Genomic DNA, 27,911 nt, shown 5'->3' on the forward strand with positions numbered 1-27,911 from the left:
AATTTTCATAATGGCAAATAAAGTTCGCCATCCAAAGAAGCTTAGACACAAGACCAAGTACCATTCAGTTTCAGTTTCATCCTTGGTTTACTTAAGGAGCCCTCACACTGCCCACATGATTACCAAGGTGGATTTCTATTCAGGGTTCACTGAATCAAATGTATATGTTTTACATAGATGCCCATATTACTGAACAGATAATTAGTTCTGCTCTCACAGCTTGTGGCACTTTTCTGCTTCTTCTGCAACCCCAAGCTGGAAGGCATCTGATCATCTTCTCTGTGGAAATGGCTGGATATCCTTGTGCTAGAGCTCATGTCATGGCATTAGAGCATGGGAGAGCATTGAGCAAGCTTTAAAAAATTGAAATCCTAGACTTCTGGTTTAGTACAGCTGTATTTATAAATGGGCAAAGAGTAGTTTTCAAAAAGTATAGATTTTGGTCAAAAGGGTTTGGCCTGAATGTCACAGCCCACCTAACCTCAAGTTTCTGCAAAAGAAGACTAAGTTTTTTAAAGGGGAGATTTCAAAACCTCTTTAACATAATCTAAAAGACTTTTTTTTGTTTTAGTGTCATATAAATATTTTAGTGTCAAACACAAAAATATGTATATCAATTGTTTTATAGTGTGTCTTCAAAAATAAAAAAATTTATTCAAGAAATGTATCCAGCATGGAAAACATTTTGTGTTTTGCAAAGGTATAGGCAACTATAAGGGAAACCAACAGTGTTAACATTAGGACCCTTGTAAATGCTGTGAAAGCATAACTTACCCGAGAAAATTCCAGCCACCGATACTGAAAGCGTCTACTGAGGTTAAATAACCTTGAATAAACCATCCTCCATACCAGGTAATTGGCAAGAGTCCTGTTAAATCAGGCATATTTTTATCAGACATGTAATCACATATGATGTACCACAAAGCACTCACAGAAATAGCTCCCCAAACATTTTACCCCAATGGTGGAAACTTCACCTTAAAAATTAATGAGTGATGGCCAAATTGATAAATCCCAATTACATGGAAGAATCTTTATGATTGCAGCCATTTAATATATAATTGCCCCATAATAACCATCTGCTAGGGATAATTTATAACAGGACGATCACCTAGTATGTAATTTTTAGGTAACTTTTTTTCAAAAGGCAGCTTTGATTTTCCTTAGAAGTGGCAAGAACCGTGTTATAATAATAGTTGCATCAAAGTTCTATCCAGAGACTAACTGGTTTTTCTTTTGTAGATCAAAGTGAATGTTATCTCCCCTCATTAGTAGGGCACATAAATGGTAACAGAATAGATAAGAGTGCATCCCATATACACTGTCATTATCTCATATTTGTATCTTTCATTAGAAGTTATCAATATGCTTTGAAAACTTCTACTATTCACAAAGTTATTAAAGTATTACCATTCCTATTTTGTCAGATGGATAATTGAAATACCAAAAAAGAGAAGTATCAGTAACAAAAATCTCTTAAGAATTAGGCTGAGAGATCAAGGAAGAGCTTGTTTAAAACTCCCAGGAGATCAGGCATCCATGCCCCTTTTCTAAAACTTTGGGCACTTGACTGGAGGATTTATCCAGCCTGGATTGATATCTCTCCATGTTCAGCAGTGGCTGTATGAGCTAAAGGTGCATTCTGAAATACACAATTCAACCTCAAACAGTCTCAAAACAAGTCCAACAATGGCCTACACTTACTATTCTCACCTTCTTTTATACATGACATATTTTTCAAGGACAGTCATGGCTTCAAAGCCAGGATATTCAAATGTTATTTGCTCCCCACTGGGATATACATAACATTTTTGACAGGCCATAGACTTCTCTGTGAATAGGAAAATGGCTCCTATGCAACCAAGAGTGCTATTATGGGCTGTCTGAACAACTCCCCCATCTCTAAAATCCCATTTCTGCAATCTCCCATTGCCATAGGTGTGGGGCAATGCAGCTGTTGCTGCAGCGTCACTCCATTAGAGACACATCACTTCACTCAGAGACACATCCCAAGCAGCTCCCTCCTCTGAATCATAACAGCTTGGGAACACACTTTGTGGGCACGCTGTCTTGACAGCAGCATTTGCTTGAGACATAACTTTGGTTTTGCCTCTAACCAAGCTCCAGTCCACCCACACAAAGCCTTCAGCTCAAGAGGTGTTGTTGCATCTCTCACACTGGATATATTCCCTCTTTTAGTACACAGATATATTCTATAATGCACCTAAATGCCCACAATAATTGTAAAACATATCTGGAAAAGATTTTTTAGCATGTGACATGTACATTTATAAGATAGTACAAGTCACAAAAGCCAAAACAGTTAGCTCTGTTTAGATAATCACACCATTTTTAGATAATGTTGAGGATCATTAAAAATTCATTTCAACCTGAGAAATGCCACAAAGTTCAGACTTTTCCCTTAACAAGTTTCAGACAATGTGGAATTTTCTTACTCAATGACAAGTGAAGTGCCTTAAAAGCATTCGGCTCTCATTGTTTTGTTAAATTACTCAAACTCCAGAAACCTCACAAAAATCTGCCTCAGATATTTCAGCACAGCTGAAGAATCTCCAGCTGTAGGAACTTCTGCAGCATTTATACAAATCTCACAGATTAAAAGGTTAAAGATCTGCTTCAAGTCAAAAGCCTTGGGGAAAATCCTTAGCTAAATAAATCAATATCACGCACCAATTATGTATTACAATTTGGTAATTGTAACTTGCTCACAAAACCAAAATCAATTCTGTCTTCTGTGTACTTGTTTTCACACAGCAATGTTTGTCCTTACATTTGAGTTGGGGAACCTCTCTCAAAATGGCAATGAATGAAAAGACTGAAATTCATAAAAATAAGTCAAAAGGTGACTTATTGAAAGTCAGTAATATCAACAAGAATCCAGAAATGTTTGTGTCAGATATAAGTAATGAAGGTGGATGACAGTTGTAGGAAATATAATTAATTGGAGATTGTTTTAATTTGGGAAGGAAAAGGCTGACACATGCTAAAACCAAGCTGTCTGATGAGACAGTAATAATTCCAGATTGTAACCACAACAGAATCCACAATGCATTAAACAACAGGGAAGTTTCACTTAATGCTTATGAATCAGGGGTGGGAAACAGGTGGAAAGGTTGAGGGGGTTTGTTGTCATGTGTTTGAAGCCCAGTGTGCTTTAGTTTGTTTTTCAAAACAAAATAAAATGTTAATTTAACTGAATTTGTTTACCTATTTGGGAAACGATTATTTTACATTTTGGACTAACTATGCAAACTTCAAATCATTTTATTATCTTCAATTGGCTTAAAAACTGACACTTTTTGCTGATAAAGTTACTACAGTGCAGATCTTGGGGTGATTTTCATCCTAGTTTCACAAATAAGTTCACTGAGGCTCAGAGAAGTTAATCTCTACACATAGAGCAAAATCCAGTACACAAATAAAATATAAAAATCCTCTCTGCTCTTTCAATGAGACCAGACTATTTGTTGTTGTAACCTTTCAGAAGAGTACACTCTATTTTAACTTCCTGTTAAATGCCTGTTGCAGAAAGTGTAGGCTCACTTTTAACCAGTATGACCCTTATTATGACACACACTCCCAAAGGAAGTGGTAGAGAGATTGTTTGCTGGGACAGTTAAAATTATACCAGTACTTATGAATATTTACTAAAGCACTTTCTGTCCTGTCTGAGAATAAAGTAGGTTGCTCATGTAAAATTCTGTGAGTTTGCAATATTTTAATCAACAGACATGGTAGCAATTAAAGAGGACAGATTTAATATGAGATAGGTGGAAAAATTAATTGACATTTTAAGAAAAAGATCTCTCACAAATTTTAGATCTGTTTGAAAATTCTATTCAGAACTGAGTCACGAATCAAATTATAAGTACTGAAAAACTTTTGCCTCTATTGCTAGAGGCACTAATTCAAGGCAAATTATTGTAACTTCTCTGATTTTTCAGACACAGACTAAGACCAGAAAAGAGATCCAGAGCCTCCCTCCATCTCTGAAGAAAATTCCTCATATGCTATATGAATTAGAGTTCTTCTCAATGATCAGCCCCATATTGCAAAGATATGGGAGGGTAAGACAAAAGGAAAAGGGGCCTGCAAGAAAGCTGGAGAGGGACATTTTACAAGGACATATAGTGATAGACAAGGGGAACTGGCTTTAGACTGAAAAACAACAGATTTATCATCTGTTAGGAGGAAATTCTTTACTGTGAGGGAGATGAGGCACTGAACAAGTTGTCCAAGATGAAGCTGTGGATGCCCCATCCCTGGAAGTGCTCAAGGCCAGGCTGCCCTTGCCCTTAAGAGTGGGTCATCACAATGGGGCTCTGAGCAGCCCAGCCTAGAGCAAGAGTTCCTGCCTGTGGCAGGGCTGCTGCAAGAAGGGTAAACTCGACTTAGCCATAGCAAATCTAGGGTTGGTAAATCCTGTGCCAGCCACCGTGGTCGGTCATACAGGAAACCCAAATTAACCTTATATTGGTGTAAAGAATGGTCACATGTTATCCAAGTAGCAAAGATTTAAAAGCAACTGAGCTGTCACAAGCCCAAGATGCCAATAAGGCCTCCACAGCAAAGAAGATCTTAGAACAATGATTAATTGAACTCCACGAAAGCCAGGGCACAAATTGGGATTAGATACCCCACTATGCCTGGCCCTAAATCTTGATGCTTACCCCTACTAAAGCATCTGCCCAAGAACTATGAGCACTAATGCTTAAAACTCTAAGGACTTGGTGGTGCCCCAAACCCACCTAGAGGAGCCTGTTCTGTAATCGATGATCCACCATATATAGGGTCCCTTCCAATCCAAACCATTCTATGATTCTATTAAATTAATTATGCATTCTGACATCTATGAGAATGATAAAGCTGCTTCTTTCAACAGCTGCAAAGATCTCCAGAAAGGATGGATTTAGGGTATCCTATTTATGGCTCCCATAAAGCACCAGCACACCGGTAACAGGGAAGGGATATAAGCTCCCAATTAGTGCCAGCACAGTTCTGTCTCTCCCTTTACATGGCACAGCTGTACTGGAGCTCTGCCATGGCTCATTTGCATCACAGCTACATACACACTTCTCTTCTTCCTCTAATAGAGATAAACCCCATAGAAACAAATTAGTACACCAAAAAGCTGAAGGAATCTCTGAAGGCCTCTTACAAATGTGTGACTTACTTCAGCACCTGACATGACTAGGGCTAGCAATTCCCAAGCTGGTGGAAACTCCTGCAGGCCAGTGCTGAGCTTCTTGGGCAGCTCACCATGGAGAGCCCAGCTCCTGGGCTGGAGTCACAGCAGTGCCCTGGCTTGGGGACTTCAGACTGACCTCTGGACACTGCTGCACCTATTTCAAGCTCCCCACAGTAACTTGATTATATGCAGTTAAGAAAAATTCTGCTAAACTCATGCTACACCATGTCAATGTGCTCTCTTCTAGTAGTATTGCCCCATGAATGATTTCACAATTCAAGATTGCTCAGCAGGTTCTCTGAGGGAGAAATTTTTAATACAAGGATTGTGAGTCTGTACAACTTGCCACCTCCAACACAAATTGCTTCTGTAGCCAGACTTAATTTTCACTCCATTCTTTCCTCCACCTGAAATAAACTTCATGAAATACTTTACCAGATCACTGGGTAAAATACTGGGGCATGAGCCATCTTTTTGTAACATTTTAAATAGTATCCAGGCTAGCAGGGTGCTCATTCAGGAAGAGGACACACAAGGCAGTGGAATAAAAGTATATTTTAGGGATAGCCTTGTAACTGAAAAGAATATGAACTTGGTGAAAGTACCTGCTTTTCCTAATGACACTCCATCTCCTAAAGTGATGAGAAGATAATTCCCATTATGAACACTGAAGAAAATCTAAAATTTTTAAATTATTTTCTAGGAATTTCAGGTCTAGATATTTACAGTAACAAATCAAATTCATGTTGTTTACATTAAATAAATCTTTAAAACGTCATATGGAGAATGACAAATGAGATTATCTAAAAGAAAGCATTCTTGTTAAGATTTCACAGTTCACCCTACAGGGAAATGCTGAGACCTCATTGTTAGGAGTCCACATCGAAATGATTTCCAAATTTTCTCAGGCCAGATAGCAAGGTTACCTCTGGAGCAGACTCTGACATTTTAAGTAATGAACATTCTCACCTAATAGCTGAACATGATCTTGCTTATCAGGCCTGGGCTGTTTGGATACATTTTACACACAAGAGTTTGAAGCCTGCTTGGGTTCAGTTTAGCACTATTTGCCATTTCTAACATTTATGATGCCAATTTCTTAGGATAAGACTGGACAGAAAATGCCTATGCCATTAACACCTATAAAATATGCAGTGTGAATATTCTGGAACTGGTTTTGCTCACCCTCTCCCCCTGACCTGTGAGGTCAGAAACCTGGTCTTGAGCTTTGCTAAAGACAGGCATTGCAATTATTTCTGGTCTTACTCCAGCCTTCAGACATACAGGCTGGCTTAAATTCTCTTGAATAGTCAGATTTTCCTTAAATAAGAAACTAATGAAAAATATCTCCAGGTATTTACTCTGTAGTTACAAAATATATTTGCATCTAAGTGTATTTTTATGCAAGAAATAACTAATTCCCTGTTATCTTGCTAGATATGCATCGTCTAAATAATCATTTATACCCACCGATGTAACAAACTTTGAGTTAGAGAGCAGGGACAGACCAAATAATTTTAAAAACTTTCTTCAATAGATTAATATTGACAGCAGTAATCCTACTTATCTGAATCTTTTTAAAGAAAGTATATTTGATGATCTGTAGGCAAATCAGTAATTTTTATTTTTCTGATTGTTTGATTTGTGTTCTATTTTTACAGGTACTATGAACTAATGTAAGCATTCCATCCCTAGTGACAGAGAGAGACAATACAAGAATAATCTTTGTCCTTTTTTTCCTGAAATACATTTGGTTGTGGCCATACTGTACAATCAGCACAGATTGATATTTGGAGACAATATCTTAACAAAATTTATTTTCAAGTTCAGTAACATGCCTCAGAGACCAAATTATCAGAGAAATCCCTTAGATGTCGTCAGTAAGGATGTTTCAAGTGGGATGTCACTTTTTCATTACTGCCCAAAGCTGTCTTGCACATCTACCATGTATAATCTGAGCTACCTGCATTTTACAACTATGTTCTACAAGTGTAAAGGATTTCACAAGATACAAGACCCTATAAAAGTAAGAGATGCTGAATGCTTCTGGAAAGAGCAGCTTTACTGCAACCTGTGTTAACCATAGAAGAAATGTGTTGAAACTGAAAATTCTCTTGCTGTGCACAAGGTAATATCTAAATCCTCATTCAGACAAAACCAAACAGACTGTTTGCCTAGAGACTTGATTCCAAGAATAGCTGAAACTCATGGGAAAAAAAATAGAAAAAGCATTTGATGTCCCCTTACAAGTGTGAGTGAAACCATCATAGGATCCTTACTTTTTCCTTTCATTTTCTAGTATCCTGAATAAATCTTTGAAGTACTGGGGAACACGGACAATCACATTTTCTGAAGGACCTATATCTTTAAGCTCAGGATAGAGTTTGGTGTCAATCACCTTCTTGATGTATCCCAGCCAGTCAAACTGCAACGACAAAGAGAAGGCTGGTTAAAGCACATTATAGATGATTTTTTAACTAAGTTACACCTATAAAATTAATGGTTTCAATGTTTTACTTATTAAAAACTTAGAAACTATTACACTTTGTCATTACATATGTTTTCAATCCTCATTAAAGTTGGAACTATATTTAAAAGAGCATACACTGCAAATGAGCAGGCACATTCCGAGTGATACTTTTTTAACATGCTGCTCTGAACACTAAAGACAGTTTTAATTATACAGGTCAGATATTAAAAAAAAATCAGTTCTCCCCAACCAACCTGTGGAATCATGGCACTAAGCTCTGATATGTTCATTTTATTGTACATCACCTCACTTGTTCGATTTTCATATGGAATCATGATCTGGTGAAGAGAAAAAAATGCACAAAACCATCAAAACAAGGTTTATCTTGCAGGGACTCTTACATCATTACCATCCTTCATAATCCTGGTGTAGAAATATCTCACCACCTGTTTTCCAAGCATTTATGGCATTAACCTCTGTTTCTGAGGATTGCATTTAACTGGAAGAAATGGAACATAGTTCCTTTTATGTTTAACTTATTGCTGGGAAATTTAATGAGCTGCATGACTTCTTTGGACTTCAGACTGATTTAGCTCTGATTATGCTAATACATAAGAGATAAAAGTACACCTTGAGCATTAATATTTATTCATTCCTTCCTATCGAGTAGAAGCCAACGTCAGATTTAACAGGTCAAATCTGAGATAGGTGCATCTTCCTAACTAGAAGTGCATCTCATGTCTTTGAATGTTTTCTTCCTAGGGATTTACTCCACCTGGGGGAAGAGCCATATACACACAAGTTTCTCCCCATTTCACCCCATCATCCTGATTCCATAGCAGGAAACCTGAGTCTATAGGCCAGACACAAATAAAGCATTCCCCAACCGGGCCTCTCATCTGTGTGACCAGAGGAGATGGATGTCAAGTTCCTCTGCAGCCTCCAAGGATACAGCAAAAGAAATCCTAAATATGAAGCAAGTCCTTTTATAACTGACAAGAAGGACATGCAGACTCCAAGACACCCCTGTGGTTCATATTAGTAAAACAAACTAAGTACAAGATATAGCTCAAAATTTTCTCAGTGTTCAAGAGAAACAAAAATTCCCAATGGCAATTCCAGCCTTGCTGTAAGGTAAATCCTATACAACAGGCTGCATGCTGGGCAGTCTAAAGGACAGAGATTGACACCAGACTAACCAGACAGCTGGCACTTCTCCAATCAAAATTCTCCAGTAAGTGTTTATGGTTTTAGTATTGCTTAAGCCATAGGGGAAAAAATTACTTTTTTTTCCCTTTCTGCAAATTTCATTTATCTGAAAAATCTTTAAACACTTCTTGAAGCCATTTACTCCCTTCCCCTCAAAACCTTCCCTCTTGCTCCAGTGATTCAAACTTAATAAAAAAAAATCTTCCTTGTACACAATAAGATCTCTCAAAGCATGCCATTTATTCCTATATCCAAAGTATTCTTGCTGCCTCTTCCTGAGCACAGAAATTCTCCATTACATATGTTTACTTGAAAAAATGCAGAGGAACAATGCATACAGTAAAACCTCCAGTGACAAACAGGACTACCTCCATCACAGAGTAAGATGTTTATATAATCATTATGTTTATTAGGGTTTATGCAACAATCCATGTCCATTGACTCATGCCTAATATGTGGACAGATGTTAGGAGGATTATTCTTACTAAAAGAACCTGTAAGCAAGCATGGCTTGTTGCATAACGATGTGCATTACTGATGCTGAGGGTTGTTACATGATCCATGTCATCTTACATGCCAGCTTCCCCTTACATACTTTGTGGATTAATGCCCTGTAAGACACTTGTTAAGAAAAGCATTAGAGCTACCAGAGCTAAGGATACATCTTCTTATGCCATCTCTGATAAACAGAACCAATATGTACCGTTTTTCAAGTATGCTGGGTCACAAGGAAGTATTTGTGCATTAGTCCATCCATGCTAAGTAACTGAAAATTAATTTTGGGTTTGGCTTAGACATTTAACAAAATTTCATCCCTTTCAGCAGAGAGATAGAAACCCTGATTGGCTACTATTGTGGGTGGCCCTCACTTCTGTACAAACACGGCATTAAGAAGCATCCTGTAGACTGCAACAGCAGGATCCAGATAAAAGACATCTGCTGCATCACCTGTCCTGTGCAACAGGCTTCTCTGCTAAGAGGAGACCAGCATTTCACAGGGATAGCTCCTTTCCTTGCCAATATGAAGGAATACTCAGCTCAGCTGCCAGTTCTGCAAACCAGCATCAAGTCTGTACCCTTACTTTTTGTGGTTTCCCAACCACAAAGGGTTGTGACCACTGAGGCCAACCTTTCTCTCTAGTTTTAGTACAGGCTGAAATGATAATGAACTTGCCACTCCCATGAGTGGGATTCCTGTAGTAGCCACACTGAAACAGAGACATAGAGAAGCAAAAACGCTCCTTCAACCTGCAATAATCTTGTGGCATAAATTAAACTCCTTGCAAAAATGTCACCAAGTAAATGTCAGAACCAAGTACCAGTTTTAAATATGCTTAGCTTTACTCAATTCAGTTGATCCCCTAAATTAAAACATCCACTCTCCCAGACTACTTCATGAAAACACTTCAGGACCCAAGGGTGGTAATGCTGTAAACACCACCTCTCACCAAGATCCAAGATCCCACCTAAGTCTTGCACTGCTTTTAGACTCTTACAAAGAGAATCAGTCCAGTCTGCTGTAGCATCCCATTAATTTTTAGTCTGCTTCTTAAACAACAGAGGTGTTGTGTATTCTCAACACAGGTGTGTGGCCAGAGCTCAGATTCTATGCAGCTTCAAAATTATAGAATCACTTAGATTGAAAAAGACATGTAAGGTCTTGAGTTATGTCATATTTTTCCAGCTGCCCAGTGAGTACCAGTGAATTGGTGTAGATGCACTTCAGCTGGGATTTTGATCTCATCACCTTTTTGGAAGGAGAAGCCCTAATTCCTATGGGACCATCCTCAGGCACTTCCACAGTGTCTAACCCTCAACAGCCCCTGTATCTCTGTTGCCATATGGATTTCCATCCCCCACCTCCACTGAGATGGCAGACCAAAGGGCCTCGCTAATACACCATCCCTTAAACATTGCCATGCCACCCCCAGGCTTGCCTCTGGTCAGCCTGGGTGACATTACAATTTAAAACACCAAGGGTAGTATATAGGTAAAGTTTTTCCCCTGAGAACAAAATTAGCAATTTTATTTGGTTTAGCAATTAACTAAGGGAGAAATATTATTCATCCTTTCTTCATCAGGGTCTGTTCCTTTCCTTCTGCTTCTAAAATCTCTTTGCTAAAGCTGTTGATACAATGGCTTTTCATTTCAAGAAAGGATTATATTGGATTACCAACCTCTGCTATTTTAACTTCCAGTTTTAGTACTGATTTCATATCAGATTCAGCTCGGGAGGCATTTGCACCCAGCAGCACTGCTGTATCAACCATGAACTTCAAAAAGGCATCTCGGTACTGTAAAGAAAGAGAAAGACTGAAATGACAACAGAATTTGCTCTTGAGGAGAGTTGCAGCAGCAGACCAGAAATGCCCAGCTATAGCAAGGGGTATATTACTTTCATGCCAAGGTTGTGCTTTCCTTACCTTGAATGGCAAGCAAGGTAAAAAGGAGAAATAACACTGTAAAAATACCGTGCGTGACAGAGACAGCTGCTGTGGTTCAGGGAGTTCAAGTCTCAGGAAATGCAAAGACAGTTCTGGATTAGACTGACAACTTTCAGCTCTTACAAATGGATTAGACATTGTGTAAAAGTGTACACCAGTATTTTAGGTCAACTAATACAGTAACCACCATGGGACAGAAGTACTTGTATACAAGTGCAAGCTTCATTTAGGAAACTTTGCAAGAGTATTTGATAGAAGTGTGTTTGCTGCTAGATACCCTGCAAAACCCAAATCCAAACAAAGCACAACCCTTTCTCAGTTTGGAGCTCAACAAAACAAAACCAACAATTAAAAGAGATGAGGGAGGAAATGATGGCTCTATTATCCAGCTGACAATACTTACAGATTTGGCTTCTGTGGTATTTTCTAGGTAATCCTCTCGAGATGACAGAGAGAGGCTTGCTTGATCAAGCTGTTAAAAATAACAAAAAGTAACATTTAACAGGTAAATTCATCAGATTCAAAGACAAACTGACAAGCAGCTTTGGAAGGGTTCATGTTTTTTTGACAATTACAGTAGTTGTGTGCAAATACCTAACACCTAAAACACTGCACCAGTCTGAGTTGGACAAGATTTCAAAACAGGAAAATGCTATGCTGTCTGACAGGTATTAACTAAATCACATTACTGTGATCTGGGGAGCCTCAGATGACCCCTGCAATGGCTAAGCCACCTAAAGAAAAGAATCACAGGTGGGATTTAGGTGTCTAAAACAGTTACATCAGTGAGTGGAACATGCAAAAGGACTGGGTCTACAGGATCAAACCACTGGTTCTGATGACCATGCATCCATCCCATGCCTATTTCAGGGGTACAAGATTCCGCTTGGGATCACACCAGTCAAGTGTATGCACCAAATGCCCCTGAGGTGCTGGAGCTTCACCCTAGACCAGCACTGAGGGCTGTACTCAGTCTTTTGAACAGGTGAACTGAAACTGAAGTGCCTACCTGCCAGGATTGCATGCACAGGATATTGTTATGTCCCCAGTATTTTAGCTAAAGGTGTCTTATAGTCCAGATGGATCTTTGGCCTTCACTTACCTTTCCCATCTACACATAGATCAGATTTTCTGGTCTACATTCACCCTAATATTGGAATTAGGCCTGAAAGTTTGAGATTTGCATTTACTGTCTTGAGTAAAACATCTACATGGGAATATTTGCATACTGTTTCATTTGAAAGATAGGAATTTTCCTAACCAGGAAAAACTCACTACGCAGCACATATTTTATAATAATTACTGGGAACAGAGATTTCCCAGAACTTTTCAGTTTGATCAAGTTAGGTTAGGGTATGGAAGCCAAAGCTGAAAACTTCCACCAACCAGCTTCCAAACTCTGAATAAGATACTGATTGGAGCAGAAACAACTTCTTAGATGTTCTAAACATTTTTGGTTTGAAGCTGCAATTGTTTTTGAAAGATAAGTCTAGTGACAATAGACTGTATTTATTCAGACAATTCATATAAGTCTTATTTAATCTAAATACTTTAGGTTAAGTGATTTATAGTTCACATTTTCTACATGCGAAAAATAAATAAAACTTAGAATTTAAAGTGAATGAATAAATGTAATCTTTTCCTATACAAAACAAACCATCCTCAGAAAGGAGTAATTGTGATGCTCAGTGCAATCCTCATTCTTTGAAAAACAGCATCACTTTCTTTTCTCAGCACAATGGTGCAAACAGAATGTACTCTTATGCTTTTTGTACATGTGTCTTTGCAATAGTTAACTCCTGATTATTTGGGGAATTTCAATAATGTGACTGTTACATTAAATGCTCATTCAAATTCCCTGATCTTAAGAATTAGATTTGACAGCACATTAAACTAAGAGAGCAAAAATATGAGAAATAAACAAAAAATGTTAACCAACAGCTTCAGCACTCATGAAAATAAAAGAAAAAAAATCACGTTGAATGCTGAACAAAGTTTTATTTGGAGTTTCCACTTCTTTTATGACCCATTGATGATTTTGCAATGCTGAACAAAAAGAATTTTGCAATAAAGCCATTTTTCAAGCAGATTGAAATAGTGTGTGGTACATCTACACCTCAGGGAATTTGTTAAAACATGGACAAAGTAGAGCACTGGCTGATGCATTCTGCAGATCAAGGTCCTAATCAAACTAACATCAGAACACCCTACAGAATAATACGTCACTCACAGCATGCCGTGCTCCAGTTAGATATTTAATTCCTAGGTGCCCCTAAGCACAGAGAGTGAAGGTGCTGCTGCTTGTAAATCATTTCCAGGAGACCAGCAGTGAGGGTGTCCCTGCCCAGCCATTTGCTGCCAGGTGACTTGAACTGAAATATTATGACAGGAGACACTTGGATAAACATCTCCCTGATTCTACACCTTCAGTTCTTTCGAGTGACTCTCCAGCTGAAGAAAACCTGACAGGATCTAAACAGCATCATAGCAGAATGACACCTTTAATACAGCAAACTGTTGATTTGCTGTTGATTATCCTGGAAAATGTCCTAGAGATGAGGGAAAGTTACCCTTTAACTTTATGCCAGTTAAATGCCTCAGTCAAAAGACATAATGAAGAACTGACTTAGAACTGACATCCACTCCAGTACCACCACGGTCCCTAAATACAATGTATTCTTGGCTACATTCCTACAGCTAGCCAAGATGCCAGCAAAATAAGGATCTTAGATCCTTTTTTTGCTGTGATGAATGCCATCATAACTTTCTTATTTGCTTCTTCACTCTTGCCCTCATGAACTATTTTCTTGCAGCTGTGGGGGGAAAGTCTGCTCTGGCTTCTCATCTGAGGTTCTTAAACAACAATGCATTTGGCCCAGGCACTCAGTCTTGCCACAGTTATACAATTTTATCTGGAGTTTTGTCAGACTACAGGGAGGCAACATTTCTTGAGTCTTTTTCTTACTAAATTGTTATTTAATGCCATGCACTGTTAACAGTTTGGTAATGTTTTGGTCTAAAAGCAATTTCAGGAAAATTTCAGTTGGTCGAAAAGCAATTTCAGGTCTAAAAGGATTTCAGGAAAAATGTGAATTCTCTTATTTCACATTTAAAAGCACTTGGGATAAATCTGTGTTGTAAGGTTCTGTATAAGCACCAGATTAAGTGTTTCCATCTCAAGAAAAACAGCTCAAGTTCAAAATATCTGCTACTGATGGACCATTTTTCATCCTCACAGACAAAAAGCCTTCTTCATGCAGCCAATGACTCATAAGCAGCGCACAGAATTAGATATTGAGCTCTTATTCTCATGCATGTAGACCCTGGCTATTGGTCTACTGGGACATTTTTATGGGGTTTTTTTCCATTTGAAAGAAGAAAACCTGTACAGAAATACATTCCAATAGCATGTGGTTGCTAGTGGCTTCTACATTCCCATAAACCAGCACCTACATACATCTGTAAGCCAGTAGATAATAACAACAACAATCAAATGTAAACCTTTGGTATGTAAACGTGTTTTTAAAAAAAGAGACCATAAAACAGCGTGCAACATAAGCTATTAGAGATGCTGTGTTGTACACACCTTCAGGATGTAGCGGTGGGAGATTTTGTCATCAGCAGCCACGTACAAACGGATGAAGACAGAGCTGCTGTACTGGCCACGCAGAGCTGCCAAGGCTTGGACTAAGCTGAACCTCCTTTCTGACCACAGCCCTTCAGGTCCAATATTGGATTCCAACACAGGCCAGCGGAAAGGTGAATGCTTCAGGATACTTAACAGGGGTTTCACATCGGCTTTTTCAATTTTATCTGAAATGTCAAAGTGTGACAACAATTACATTCCAGACAATTCAAATCCAGCAGCAGCCACACGAGACAAAGATTTATTGGCACCAATTGATTTCCAGGCAGAGCAATCACAATAGCTGAAAGTCAAAGCCTCTGCTCTGCCTGTGAGCACAGCAGCATAGCAGTCCAATCCTGTTTATCTGTATCAAGAATAAGAGAGGCAAGTCAGTGCCTTTCCAAAAAGGCAAAGGCTGGAATTAGGGAAATTTTAAAAAAAACCACTCCTTGCTTAGGAACTAGCATAGATATTTCACTGGTTTTAGGGAAAGTTGGGAGGTTATTGCTCATAATCAAAGCTAGAGAGCCAATATCTGGGCACCAAATCTGTAGAGCAAGCTATCTCACTTGCTGGCAGTCAGACAGGCCACACTGGAAGAAAACTGTGCAGGAAATAAATCCCGAAAGAGTCCGAAGGACAAAGGGGACTTTGAAGCCTTCTTTCACCTGTGCAGCTACCTAAGAGTAGTGATGTGTCCCAAATTAGTGAACATTACCTTACAGCAGCATTTACAAGCCGAGGAAAAGCACTCTGTAAACATGGCTGACTTGCTTGACATGCAGATACCAAAGCTAAAGAGTCCAGGGCTGTCTATACCCAGCCCTGGGGTAGTGTTTTGATTAAACAGATTTAGAGAAATGTAGAAGATGATGAGCAACAGGCTCTTGAAAATATCAATATGAGAATTTCATCAGAGGGTTCTTCTGATTTAATAATCCCAGGTACTAACCCCACAACCCTGGGGCACAGTTTAACATCCTTTTGCACAGATAAATATCTCTTCACACTTCTGACAAGCAGGGGTTTCTCTAAAACTGACTTGTGCCTGAGTATACCTCAGTCTCAATTCACAGCTTTAAATGTGCAAAAGACCCTCAACCCCAGCTGAATACATATCAGCAAAATCCATGCATATGCACAGAGCTTCACAGAGCTCTGCAGAGAGACAAAAAGCCTGCCTTTATAAATGCAGGGAATGCATCTGTGCCCTCCTCAAATCAATCTACTTACCCTCATTCATGCAGGATGCATAAAGGATCTTGGCCTTCTGTACAGCTTCACTGTCTCGTCTTTTGCTGATGGGTTTCTCTAGCAATGCTGAAAAAAGAAGTAATTTTTTTCAATACTATGGAAAATGTAGATATTGTTTGCCTGTTTCAGCATTGGCTTTAACCATAGGATTTGTTTGACTAAGTATGAGGCTCCATGTGTACTTTCTTAAGCAGTAGCACAGACATAATTGCACCTTTTTCAATCCCCAAAGAGAAGGATTTTTTATTTCTTTATTTTAAGGAAAACTGATATAAAGCCAAATGACAGATGCAGCTTGTTACTCATCCTCACAACCAGCTACCCTCAGCAAACTGAGGCGACAGGCAATTGTAGGGTGGGAACCAACATACAGAGCAGGGAGTCAGGAATTTTTTCAAGTGGCTCAGCTGCTGGTGCTGGTACATTATGAAATCAGGACCTAATGGAGAAGGTTACAGGATTCCAGGAGCAAGCTGTAAATCAGCCACAATGCAGCTGCAGGTACAAAGTACTGTGGATAAATGTAGAGGCAGCTAAGCTTCAGAGAGATCTGTCAGCTCAGGTGCTGCGCAGCACAAGCACTTTCATGGCCAAGAGAAGCAGGTAGCACTTGAGCACAGCACAGGAACAGGGCTGGCAAACTCTGTTGGACCTCGTCTGGTTTTGCAAGACCCAAGCAGGTCCTGCACAGCCTTACCTTAATGTTACTGGGACCGCTGGAACAAGTGGCTTTGCTGGCATCAAGTCCCTCCTGTTATGTGCTCAGCCAGAGCTAGAAAGCCTTGAAAAATTCAAGACTCCCTTCCCAGCACCAAAGCACCACCCTTGGCTCTGGGTTTCAAATTAGCAGAGGCAGCAAAGTGCAAGTGTGCAGAGAAGCATGTCCCACACAAAAGGGGGAACAAAGAAAACAAGAGTCCCAGAGGCCTGTGAATGCAGAGAACCACTGAGGCTCCATAACACCAGCCATGGCGAGACCAAACAGCTCCCACACACAGCTGGATCAGGGCCAATGCAACGTTATTCCTCAGCAGAGTACAGAAGGGATGGTGGCACTGCCATCCAAAAGCAGCACCCTCCTGCAAACAGTGGCAGGTGCTCACTCTCCAGCCCTGCTCCTTCCACCCCACAATGCCTCCTCTCAGGGAGGCAAAAGGTGGGTGTGACTGCTGGGTTATTCAGCTGAGAACAGCCTGGGTTTGCACAGCTTCTCTCAGTGTTAGGAGCTCACAGCTTGAGGCAGGATCTTAAGGCACTTATTTCCCAAAATTTCCCTAGCCCCCTGAGGAACCAGACATGCTGCGCCTCTTAGGCATTCCCCACCTGAGCTCATGTGAGCACTCAGGGGACCATAATGCAGACTTCACACTGTTTATTACTTTATTACTCAAGGAACACCATAGTGATGAGCAATGCAACTTTTCTCTCCCTCTGACCCCTTTTCTCCCCCTCTGACCCCTTTTCTCCTTACACAAACAAACAAAAAACCTCATTGCCCAATTCGTTTGCTTAGACCCTTAAGAGATTTAATGAGATTATTCTCTCTTAGTTATAAATAAGATTTTTCCATAAAAATACTTCTGGAGAGGATAGCTTTGGTTTCAAATCCTCAAATATTTCCCAAATAGTTAAATCCAATGTAATGCAAAGCACCTATATATATGTTCAATGTGTACAATTCATAGCAGCATAATCAGACCTCTTCACATTTTTAAAATGGGATTTTGAAAGAAATGATAAATGAATCCTTCATAAAACTAAGGAAGAAAAACTACCCTCCCATTAAAGCCATTACAATAATTTCTGTCTTTGCCAGGGAGCTGTACAACCATGAAATTTTGAAGCTAATAAAATCCAATGGCTAAAGCTCAAGAGAGAAACAGATTATAAGAGCCAATAAAATCAACTCTAGAGATAAAACTGCATCAAATTGTGTTAAAATCAGACCTGGTGTTTTCCTATCAAACCATCTCATTAATGTGACATCTACCCCACCTCATTACTTCAAAGAGTGAGGTGGGGTAGATGCTGGCAACTTGCTCAGAATTGTTTTATGAAGACAATTCTCAGTTCTGATAACATAAAATCCAGTGATCAAATATGAAAGACTCAATAAGATACTTGAATCCTGTGGACACTGAAATAGGGGGTGTGATCCATGGATGGTCTTTAGGCTATGGAGGCGTCCCAGCCTTAATCTCAGTTCTTCAGAAAGATTTAAAAGCTTAAACCTGGAGCGCTGCTCACATCCACATGATCTCTACTTTAGCTAGTATAAAATCCAAACACAGAAATTAGAAATTTGCTCATTTAGCTCACAAATACATATGGATTTTACGTGTGCTTGAGCATTTAAATTCTTAAAGATGAACAGCAAGAAAAGGCAAGAACAGCAAGAAAAGGCAAGAAGCACAGCATACTGAACAAAGATATATGTAATCAATTAGTCTGTCTAGAGGTTGCTTATTCATGGAAAGAAAGTCACTACTGTGATTGAAATCAATGTAGGCCCATCAAGCTCTCTTTAAATTAGCAATATTGGGTGCTGTGAGCAGCTTGGTCGCAGCTGCAGGCTCTGACAAACCCACCCAACAGAGCAAATCTGTTTGCGTGGGTCGATGCACGCTGCTCTCTACAGGGCAGCAGCTCAGTCGGCTCTCCCAGGGCTCTGCAAGCTGAGCAAACCTGCCCCAGGGCCATCCCACACACCCTGAGCAGTGCTTCACCTCCTGGCATGTGACATGGATTTCAGGCTCTCATCTGCAGCAAGGGAAATGCCAGCCAGTGACACACAGAGAGCAAATTCAGCCCCTCTGAAAAAATTCACCTGAACTACACTTGTCTGGGAGAATTGTCTTTCCATTTTAAAAAACTGTAATAGCTTCAGATATTTTCTGTTTTGACACCAAAATGTAATCAAAACCTATGTTGTCTTTCGAGGGATAGGGAGAGAAAGACCACCAAAGACCAGTTAATGTTGTGCATCATGAGAGACCACAGATTTGCTGTTTAGTTTTTTACTTTGTCTTTCCAAGCTCCAACTCATGCCTCACTAAGGAATTGTGTGTATTCATGCAAATCCACTGAGAGGTTCAGTCTGATAGGCTTTACTTAAGTACAGTTTCCTTAAACTTTGACCTAGTTAGGGAGATCAGGGCTACCAACATTTTGACTAAAACAGCTCATTTAGCACTGAGAAGGACACTGAGCTTCTTCTTGGAGCTTTTTTGCTTGCTTGCTTTCTGTTTTCTTGTTTCAAACTAAAAGTTATAATACCTTAAAGCAATGTTTCATTTTAGGACATCATTTTTTACCTTTAAAGAAGAATTGTTAGGAATAAATAGTTTTGATCAGGTTAGGAAATACACATCACTCCAACAAAATCTGCAGAGGTTAAAAAAAAACCACAATCCAAGCTGATTTCCAGGCATCTGACAAAGCTCAGAATTGTTCTTAACGTCAACCAAAATTTAACAATTTTTTGCTGCTACTGAGTTATACTGCTAGCCTGCCTGCAAAGCAGAATATCATAACCAAATTCACCAGGACAAACAAAGTGAACCAGCATAGCTTAAGCCAGCTGAATATACAGTTTGGATCTCATTTCCTTAGCCAAATATCAAGTATATGTTTGAATAGCTTTTTTAGCAAAACAGTTCTTTTTCAGTTACATCTTTCACTTTCTTCACTTCTAAATTATTTCCAAAGTCATTTTCTTTGGGATAAAAAAAGACCTTTGCCTCTATTACTGACGTCAGCACCTCATTGTTCATGTTTCCATATGCACAGGATGCTCAAATGCAAGATTTATGTTTCCCTTCACATAAAACTTGGTTATGGCAAGTGTCAACACCTATTAGCTATTGCACTCCACAGTGCTGTAATAACATAACTCATGTCATTAAGCAACTACCACTTGCACAGTCAGAAACTGGCTAAAGGTTTGCACAATATCCTAAACTTCCTGAGGTTGCAAATGGCTTCATCATTCACCTTCTTGTATAAAGGAGATGAGGGTGTAGAAGTTCCCATTTCAGTCAAGGTTCTTGAATTTCTGTCACCCCAGGTCAGGCAGGTTTGCATCACTGCACTCCCTGACTCTCATATAAAACACAAAGTCTCAGCATCACCAGCAAAAACCACTCCATAGCTGGGAGTGCTCTTCATTTGTCTGAACTGGAGATGCTCAGATATACAGCCAAGGAAAAAAAGGCACAGCTGTGGGTGGGGAGCTGGGAAGGAAGGAAGGAAGAGAGTTTATATTGAGTTGCCTTCACATAGTTCTTTTCCAAGGCAAGAGGGCTAAAAAAGGCCAGCTTCCTGTGGTTCACTACCCTTGAGTAAATAGCAATCATCTGCTGTTAAAAGTGAGAGCGAGGCACATTACAAAGTAAGCTTTGCATGTGTGTTTATTTAACTGCATACTATTCTAAAGCTGCTAAGGATAGTCTTGTGGCTAAGTGTTACCTTTAATCTCACTTTCCATTTCCAGCCCTTGTTGATTTTCCAGCCCACTGTCTTGCACAGCTTCACTTTGGTTTTCTACCATCATATTTTATTTATGGCACAAAGAAATCTTGTACCTTTCCTTTTTCTGACTTGGACTGCATGAAAAAGGATTGTAAAGCCAGATTTGCAGAGAAAAGAAACATGCACACCATTCATTCAGATTAGAAATATTGATTCAATTTATCAGTGTCCTGATCATATTGTATATATACTGTACACTATCAGGCAGTTTTCTATATATATTGTGTTTAAATCCTGAGAAATACTGTGTTATTCATGGCATTTATTTCCTATTTTAGTGAGAAAAATAAAAGTTTTCTCTGCAATTTACAACCCTAAATATAGGGAAATATCTAGTTGGTAAAGACAGTAGCATTTTTTCCATTAGTTTTTGTCCTTATCCTTTTACAAACATTTGCTCTGTGTGGAAAATGCAAGCTCAAGTGTTTGCACAGTGCTATCTGGCAATGATCTAAAATGTATTATAATGCTTTGTATCTCGAAGAAAAAGAACTCCATGCGCAAACATCCCCCAGGGAATATGCTTGGACTAAAAAAACCCCAAAAATTATACAAGAACCCCGAGGGACATCCTATTTCCTGGAAAGTTGTAACCCTGGAGGAGTGAAAAGCTAGCAGCAGACAAATAATGCAGTGTGAACTCCCAGGGCAATGTTAGAACAGACAGGAGTCTTGGATTGCAAAACCAGAGAAGTATCAAAATGGGGAGATGACCTTAGTGTGTACACAGGCTGGTGAGACAGACTGGAACACAGCCTGCCCTTTGGCTGTCTGAATTGTAAAAACAATGTTGGACAGTTGGACAGAGGGCAAAAAAATATCAAAACAATTGGGTTTTTTCTTCAGAGGGTGTGGCTTGAGAAATAGAAGGGAGGGACAAAAGAAGCATGCAGTGAGGGAACATGATTTTTCTCACAAGAGATGTGAAAGGGTGATGGGAACACGATATCAAAACACTTTTAGAAAATGCTTGGTGCTAGAGAGGTCTTTAGAAGTCTATGGCAAAAAGGCACAAAGAAAGCCAACAGTTGAACAATGAAGACAAATTCATCAGTGACAGTGATTCACCACTGGAACCAGCAACTAGAGGAGATAGTGGCTTCTTTGCCCCTTAATATCTTCAAGACTTCACGCTTTTTTGGGAGATAAACTTTACCCCAAAGTCAATTATGTTTTATCCCAGTGCAAGCTACTGAGCTGCACTACGTGGGTAATGTAATTGTCTGTGACACAAAAAAGGTCACAGGAAATAATCTAGCGGTTACTCCTGCAATTGCACTCCATACATTTAGGGTACAGATCTCAAAGCACTCTTAGGCATGACAGAGCAGAGACACAGCCATTATCCATTGTTGCAGATAAAGAAAGTGAGCCACAGATTGCTCCTTATCTAACTAATGTCAGCCTCCTAGTGATTGGAATAGTGCTCCTTTGTGAGCAGAAGGCTTGCTGAACTTGATCCACACACTCAAAGAGCTTGATCCTTTGGAGACAGTGAATGCCCCTCAGCCCTTTTCATTTCAGAGACAGTGGGAGTTGCTTGGCATTGTCCAGATGATGCTCAGCACTAAACTGAAAGCAGCTTGTAATGCATTCTTTTGGGATCAGACTCAGAAAGCAGCCCAAGGGCCTGCACATTCAGCAGGCTTCTTTGTAAATACCCAATGATAGATAATTTGTTTTTCAATACTTGTGCAATAAAGACTCTGCTAGTCACCCTGCCCTCAATGTGCTCTACAGCTATAAGAACTGAGTTTCTTAACTGATGAGAAGAATAATTAAAAGAGCTGTTCCCATCTCCAGCTATCAGTGACAACCTTTGTTTCCTCCCTAAGTTAGCACTGTTATATGCTCCCTCTGTGAAAAAACAAAAACCAAGTTATCTTTTGGAAAATTGCACATGGTCCTCTGATGCCAACAGCAGGTTCTTTTAAGGATGTTCTGTGAGGAATTACCTCTTAAATGTAGAGAAAAACCTTCTCAAACCTTAGTTGGAGTTTAGCAGTCAAACCAAACACACAACACATGTACAGAATGTCATCCCTTGAGGTCCCTGAACTATAAGATAATTATGATTAATCTAGTCTTCCTTAAAAATGTCTAAATCTTCAATTCCCACATTTTCTTCATGCTTAAGAGGTATGGCAAAAGAGTTCCTGAAAAGTAACCTCTAAAACCAAGTATCCACCTCCACCTGTGCCACTGGGGTTGTTTAGCCCTCCAACTGTAGCATGAAGGCATCACCCCCTTCGAACTCCCAGCACTCTGGATTTCAGAAGTCAAGGTCAGGATGGTTCACAGAGCAGAGATTTGGCCAGGATGCCAAAGGGCACACAAAGAACTTTGAAACCACACTGCTATTACAGAATCACAGCTAGACAAATGTACAGTCTGAAGCAACATGAGCTTTACACGTTTCAAGAGTGATCATTTCAGAATGGTTTGGGGCCAGTTGACATTCATTTAGAGTATCTGGTTTCCACTTCCTCCTTCTCAGAGTCCAAAGTGAAGGAGAGCTGGCAGTGCTAGGTATCATTGTTCCTACGAGGGGCACAATGTTCTACCCCAAAATAAAAGCACTGGCCACAGCATATAAAATTATACACAAGATTGCTGAGATCTTTTGACCAATGGTAACATTTCTGTCTTGATATATGAAAATAAGAATTTAATTAGACTGCAAAATTCCAGGCTACAAAATAGTCAAAGAAGAAAATCTGATACATATATTTTTATTCTCATCAGTTTGGAAAAGGGACTTATAACTGGAATGGGGTCTTGAGGGGAGAGTGAAGACTATTTTATATATATATATGTATGTATATATGTTCTAAATGGAAGTGATAGACTTAATTGATATTTCAAGCTGAACATATTTCTGGGGAACAAGACAAGTATCATCAAGCCAAGGCTATTCTTAGAGTTAAATCTGTTTCTTCAGAGCACTCTTCTGAAAAAGACATGGACATCTGCTGTAGGACACAACATTTAATGTTTCAGTACAACTTTATCCCTCTTAGCAGGTTAATAGCACAGGTCAAACTCCCACACTAATGCACCTGCCCAGCTTCCATTTCAGAATTGTTTTGCATTTGGAAGCCTTGGAAGGAGAGCAAAGCAAGATCTTGCCTGCCTGGAAAATACCACAGAGGCAAATCTCAGTGGAGGTGCAGATGACTGCTCACAGTTCTCGTCTGATGCCAGTGCAACCTAACCTCAAATTCATAATTTCAAGGCCTCATTAAATTCCTCCATGCCTTTAAAACACAAGTTCTGCGGAGAATGTCTCCTGATAGGCAACTTAAATGTGCAAAATCACTAATTTCCTCTAGTAGCAATTGATAGCAATATTTGGTTTCTGAGGTTTCCCTAAAATATGAGCTAACCTAAATTTATTTCTTTTTTGTAAACTTTTAATTCTGCTAATTGCTCTGCATTGCTTCTTGCTAGTTCACATATTTTATGCACAGTCTGACATGTGAAGTCTGGAGTCCTTTTCCCCACCAGACACTTTATTAGAAGTGAACTGCAAATAATTGGTTTTCAAATAAAAATTTGTTTCCAAAAGTCCAAAATACAAAAATACACAATCTAAAGATAAAATCTTTACTCCCTCACAAGGAAACAAGCATGAAAAGTGATGAAAAAATTTCTCGCCACTGTAAATAAATTAAATAATTGCTAAATTGTTACTGACATTAAGGCTCTTCTTCCTTTTCCTTGTGCGTTGGTGGCTATAAAGAATTCTCAGTTTCAGAGCATAGGAAGGAAAGTATCCAAGCCTAATGCAGTACAAAATATATTTCATTGCATTTTATAAATACCTATTTTGAGTTTCTGAATAATTATAGTCCATATTTCTCTACTGTTTGCTAAATATATATATGGGAGAACAAGCTAGCATCAAAGGCTTGCAAAAAAAAAATCCTTCTCCATATGGTTAAAACTATCCTTGCCTAATTAAAGCCTTTTGCTTTGAGTGTCTAAAGTAAAATAAGATAGCAAATCAATACACCTTTCTGGTGCTTATAATGCAGTTTTTAAATTTTTCCAAAGCACACCTTATTTCCACTTTCATGTCTTTTGCATTCCCTTCTTAACCAGCCTTCTACTACTTTCTTACATTTCTTCTCTCGGCTCCCCATTGTTAATAATCAGATCACCAGAATCATCTTCCTGGTGTACATAAGCGATTGAAATAATCACTCAATGCAAATTTCATAATGGCAAACCCCTTGTTCACACAGAAATATGAAATGATAATGCAGAGCACTAGCCTTCTCTCAGATTGCCCTACATCTGCTGTATTGTATATTCCCAGTTCTTTGGAAGGCAGAACCACCCAGGATGTCAATGGACGGGGCCATTAGTCACTTTTGGAAGGCCTTGTGTTGGCTTACATAGCCTCAGATATGCCTTAGATATGAAATATAAAAGTTTCCCTATTTTCAAACCAGTAACTACTTTGTGTTTGGTTTTTTTCTTTACTAAAACTACCAGTGTTTTCTGCAGCTCCATAAGTTCATTCCTCAGAATAGCCCTTGTGGAGGTGATGCCTTTATCTAGGTCTGCCTTGCTTTGATAAACTGTGTCTCCCTCCTCCCCTTGTTTTATTTTGTGAGCTGTGGGGAGAGGATGGGTTTTTAGTGTTGAGGATGGGCTGTTGGTGTTGAGGATGGCAGCTGGTTGCTGGGAGGAATTTAGTTTGTTTGCTATTTTTTTCATTGTTTTGGTTTTTAGGGGGTTGGTTGGGGTTTTTTGTTTGTTTTGGGGTTTTGTTTTGTTGGTTTTTCTTAAAGGTATTTAATCATGATCAAGACACCAGTTATCAATTCAGGAAACTATCTTTTTTATTTGATGCAATTAATGTCCATCAGCCAATTTCTTGATGGCAGCATTCACCTCATCATGGATGGAGCAGTGACTCTTGAAAATAACAGCCCTTTGTTATTAATTTTTCTGATATTCCAATGGAACATTTAAATCATTATGAATTAATTTTGCACTCATGAGGATGTAATTAATATGAATATGCATTTCCACAGGAATTCATGACAATCTTGTAATTAATCTATTCATATAGGTTCTAGTTCCCAAGGAACATAAACCAAGTAGAACAAAAAAATATTCCCAAATACAAATTTCATTAAAGGATTCTCTATTTAGACAAATAAACCTAACCAATATACTGACATTCTAGGGTTCCCCCTCGCCCCTTGAAAAGAAATTGCCCCACAAATTCTTTCCTTGAATATCCATTTTAGCAATATGGCAGTTCTCATGGAAATAGCATTCACACAGCTGTGCTTACATAAATGCTTCCTAGTGCTGCTCAGTGCCCTAACACACAGCACATTTCCCAAACGGAAATGTTGTTTGTTTACAGTTTCAGCATTTGGTAAATACTCTGAGTTTGTATATCAAGAGATAAGCCCATCATGTGAGTTCCTCCAAAAGTCAACATAACTGTACACACACTGTGACCAAACAAAAATGTTTTATAAGGAGGTGAGAGCCTCTGTTCATAAATTAAATTTCAATAATAAATCTTACTCATTTGAGTAGAATTGCCCTCTTCGCTGCCCTGCCCTTCTGGCCTCCTAGTATTATGCTTTAGGGGATAACACATGTTATTATAACATTAAACAAAAGATTTTAAACCGCATTTACACCAGAACATTGCAAATTTCCCAATCATTACAATATAGGTGGAGCTCCATACTAAATGGCAGCATTACATTTACTTCATTACAATAATACTTTCAACATGTACTTGTGGAAAATTTGTTTGTAAAAAAGGGGAATCATATGTCATGGATTGCTGTGCCTTCCAAGGCATCAGTCCTGGTTCTGTAAAATTACCCACCCAAACACAGCCATCAAAAATTTTGAAATTCAGTATCAGCAAGTATGAGTGGCACATATCATACAAACCCCAGGTTCACTGTAAATTTAAGGGAAATATGTGCCACATGTGGAACAGGAGTGAGCAGGATGCCCTGCTCTGGTTCTAGCTGAGGGCTCAGAGGAGGATGCCATTCTTGTCTCCAAACCAGGCAGCTGCTGTGGGAATCCTGCGGCTCAGTTGCTGTGCTGCCTTTAAACCTCATTTAGGAACCAAAATTGTCTCCTCTCTGTACTCATGGTTTCCCAAAAATCACCCATTACAAACACAATTTTCATTCTGAGCAGCCACAAAGCCTGGAAAAAGTCCTGGCTTCTCCACTTTTGACTTAGGTACTTACCAAAAAGCTACCAACTTCTTGCCTGGAGACATTTACCTGATTTGTGTCACTTTTGTTTTTTCTTACATTCAGGTAAATAAGTCACTATAGGAAAGATTTGGACCACTGAAAAGGTGTCTGTACCATTGAAAAGAGATCCGTTTATGGCAGAAAAGACCAAGCAAAACAGCATGAAGTGCTATTGATTTTTTCTGCCTTCTTGTTATTCAAGAGCAGTTAGCCAGCAATATGTTGGAGGCAAAACCATAAATCTCCTCTTTTATTTTAATTGCTACTGGTATTCTTCCTCATACTTGAGACAGCTCTCAAAAAGCCCAAATAACTTTGAAGGAAACAAATCACAAGAGACAGGTGAGCTAATATGGAAACCTGGGGATGAGTGTCAGCAGCTGCATTACAGATTTCATGGGACACATCCAAACTATCCCAGTGGACCCAGCTGAGCACCAGTTGGATGGTGGGAGACAAAACCCAGCCCTAAAAGAGCCCTGTGGCACAGGGTCCTCTGTGCAGGACAGCAACCACTCAACAGCAACAACTGCTCAACACCAACTCCTGGGATCAGTCTGAAAGGATATCCTATAGTCAAACAGTATCAATTTCCAAAGAGATATTTTTACTTACCGGTTTTACTTATAAACAATTTCTTTTCCAAAGGAAATCATTGTAGATTATCTTGGGAAAAGCTGCCTATGCTGCCAAGATATTTTGTTTGCTGTCTGTCTCATTCTTCATAAACCCACACACCATATCCTCCTAAAAGGCCTCCATTTCTTTCTGTTTACCACATTGGAAATTCCTCGTTTTAAACTGACTGACATTCAGAAAACAGCCACACTACAAAGCTTAGCACAGCAAATCAGCCTGAAGTAGGTGTCTCACTGGACCAGGAACAGAATGGAAACTTAATTTGTAAACTGGT

General features: G+C 39.2%; 1 protein-coding gene across 1 annotated transcript in view; it reads right to left on the reverse strand.

Annotated features, from left to right (window-relative positions):
* The window catches only part of PHEX (phosphate regulating endopeptidase homolog X-linked), a 101,290-nt gene that overhangs the window by 63,156 nt on the left and 10,223 nt on the right, over positions 1-27,911 (reverse strand). Inside the window, exons 4-10 of the mRNA XM_030952775.1 lie at positions 16,194-16,280; positions 14,919-15,145; positions 11,736-11,804; positions 11,066-11,182; positions 7,934-8,017; positions 7,489-7,634; positions 775-868 (exon numbers count right to left, since the gene is read on the reverse strand). Of these exons, the coding sequence (XP_030808635.1) occupies positions 775-868; positions 7,489-7,634; positions 7,934-8,017; positions 11,066-11,182; positions 11,736-11,804; positions 14,919-15,145; positions 16,194-16,280 (824 nt within the window). The remainder of the gene's footprint in view (positions 1-774; positions 869-7,488; positions 7,635-7,933; positions 8,018-11,065; positions 11,183-11,735; positions 11,805-14,918; positions 15,146-16,193; positions 16,281-27,911) is intronic.

Source organism: Camarhynchus parvulus, chromosome 1 (assembly GCF_901933205.1).
Source record: "Camarhynchus parvulus chromosome 1, STF_HiC, whole genome shotgun sequence".
Classification (NCBI taxonomy): domain Eukaryota; kingdom Metazoa; phylum Chordata; class Aves; order Passeriformes; family Thraupidae; genus Camarhynchus; species Camarhynchus parvulus.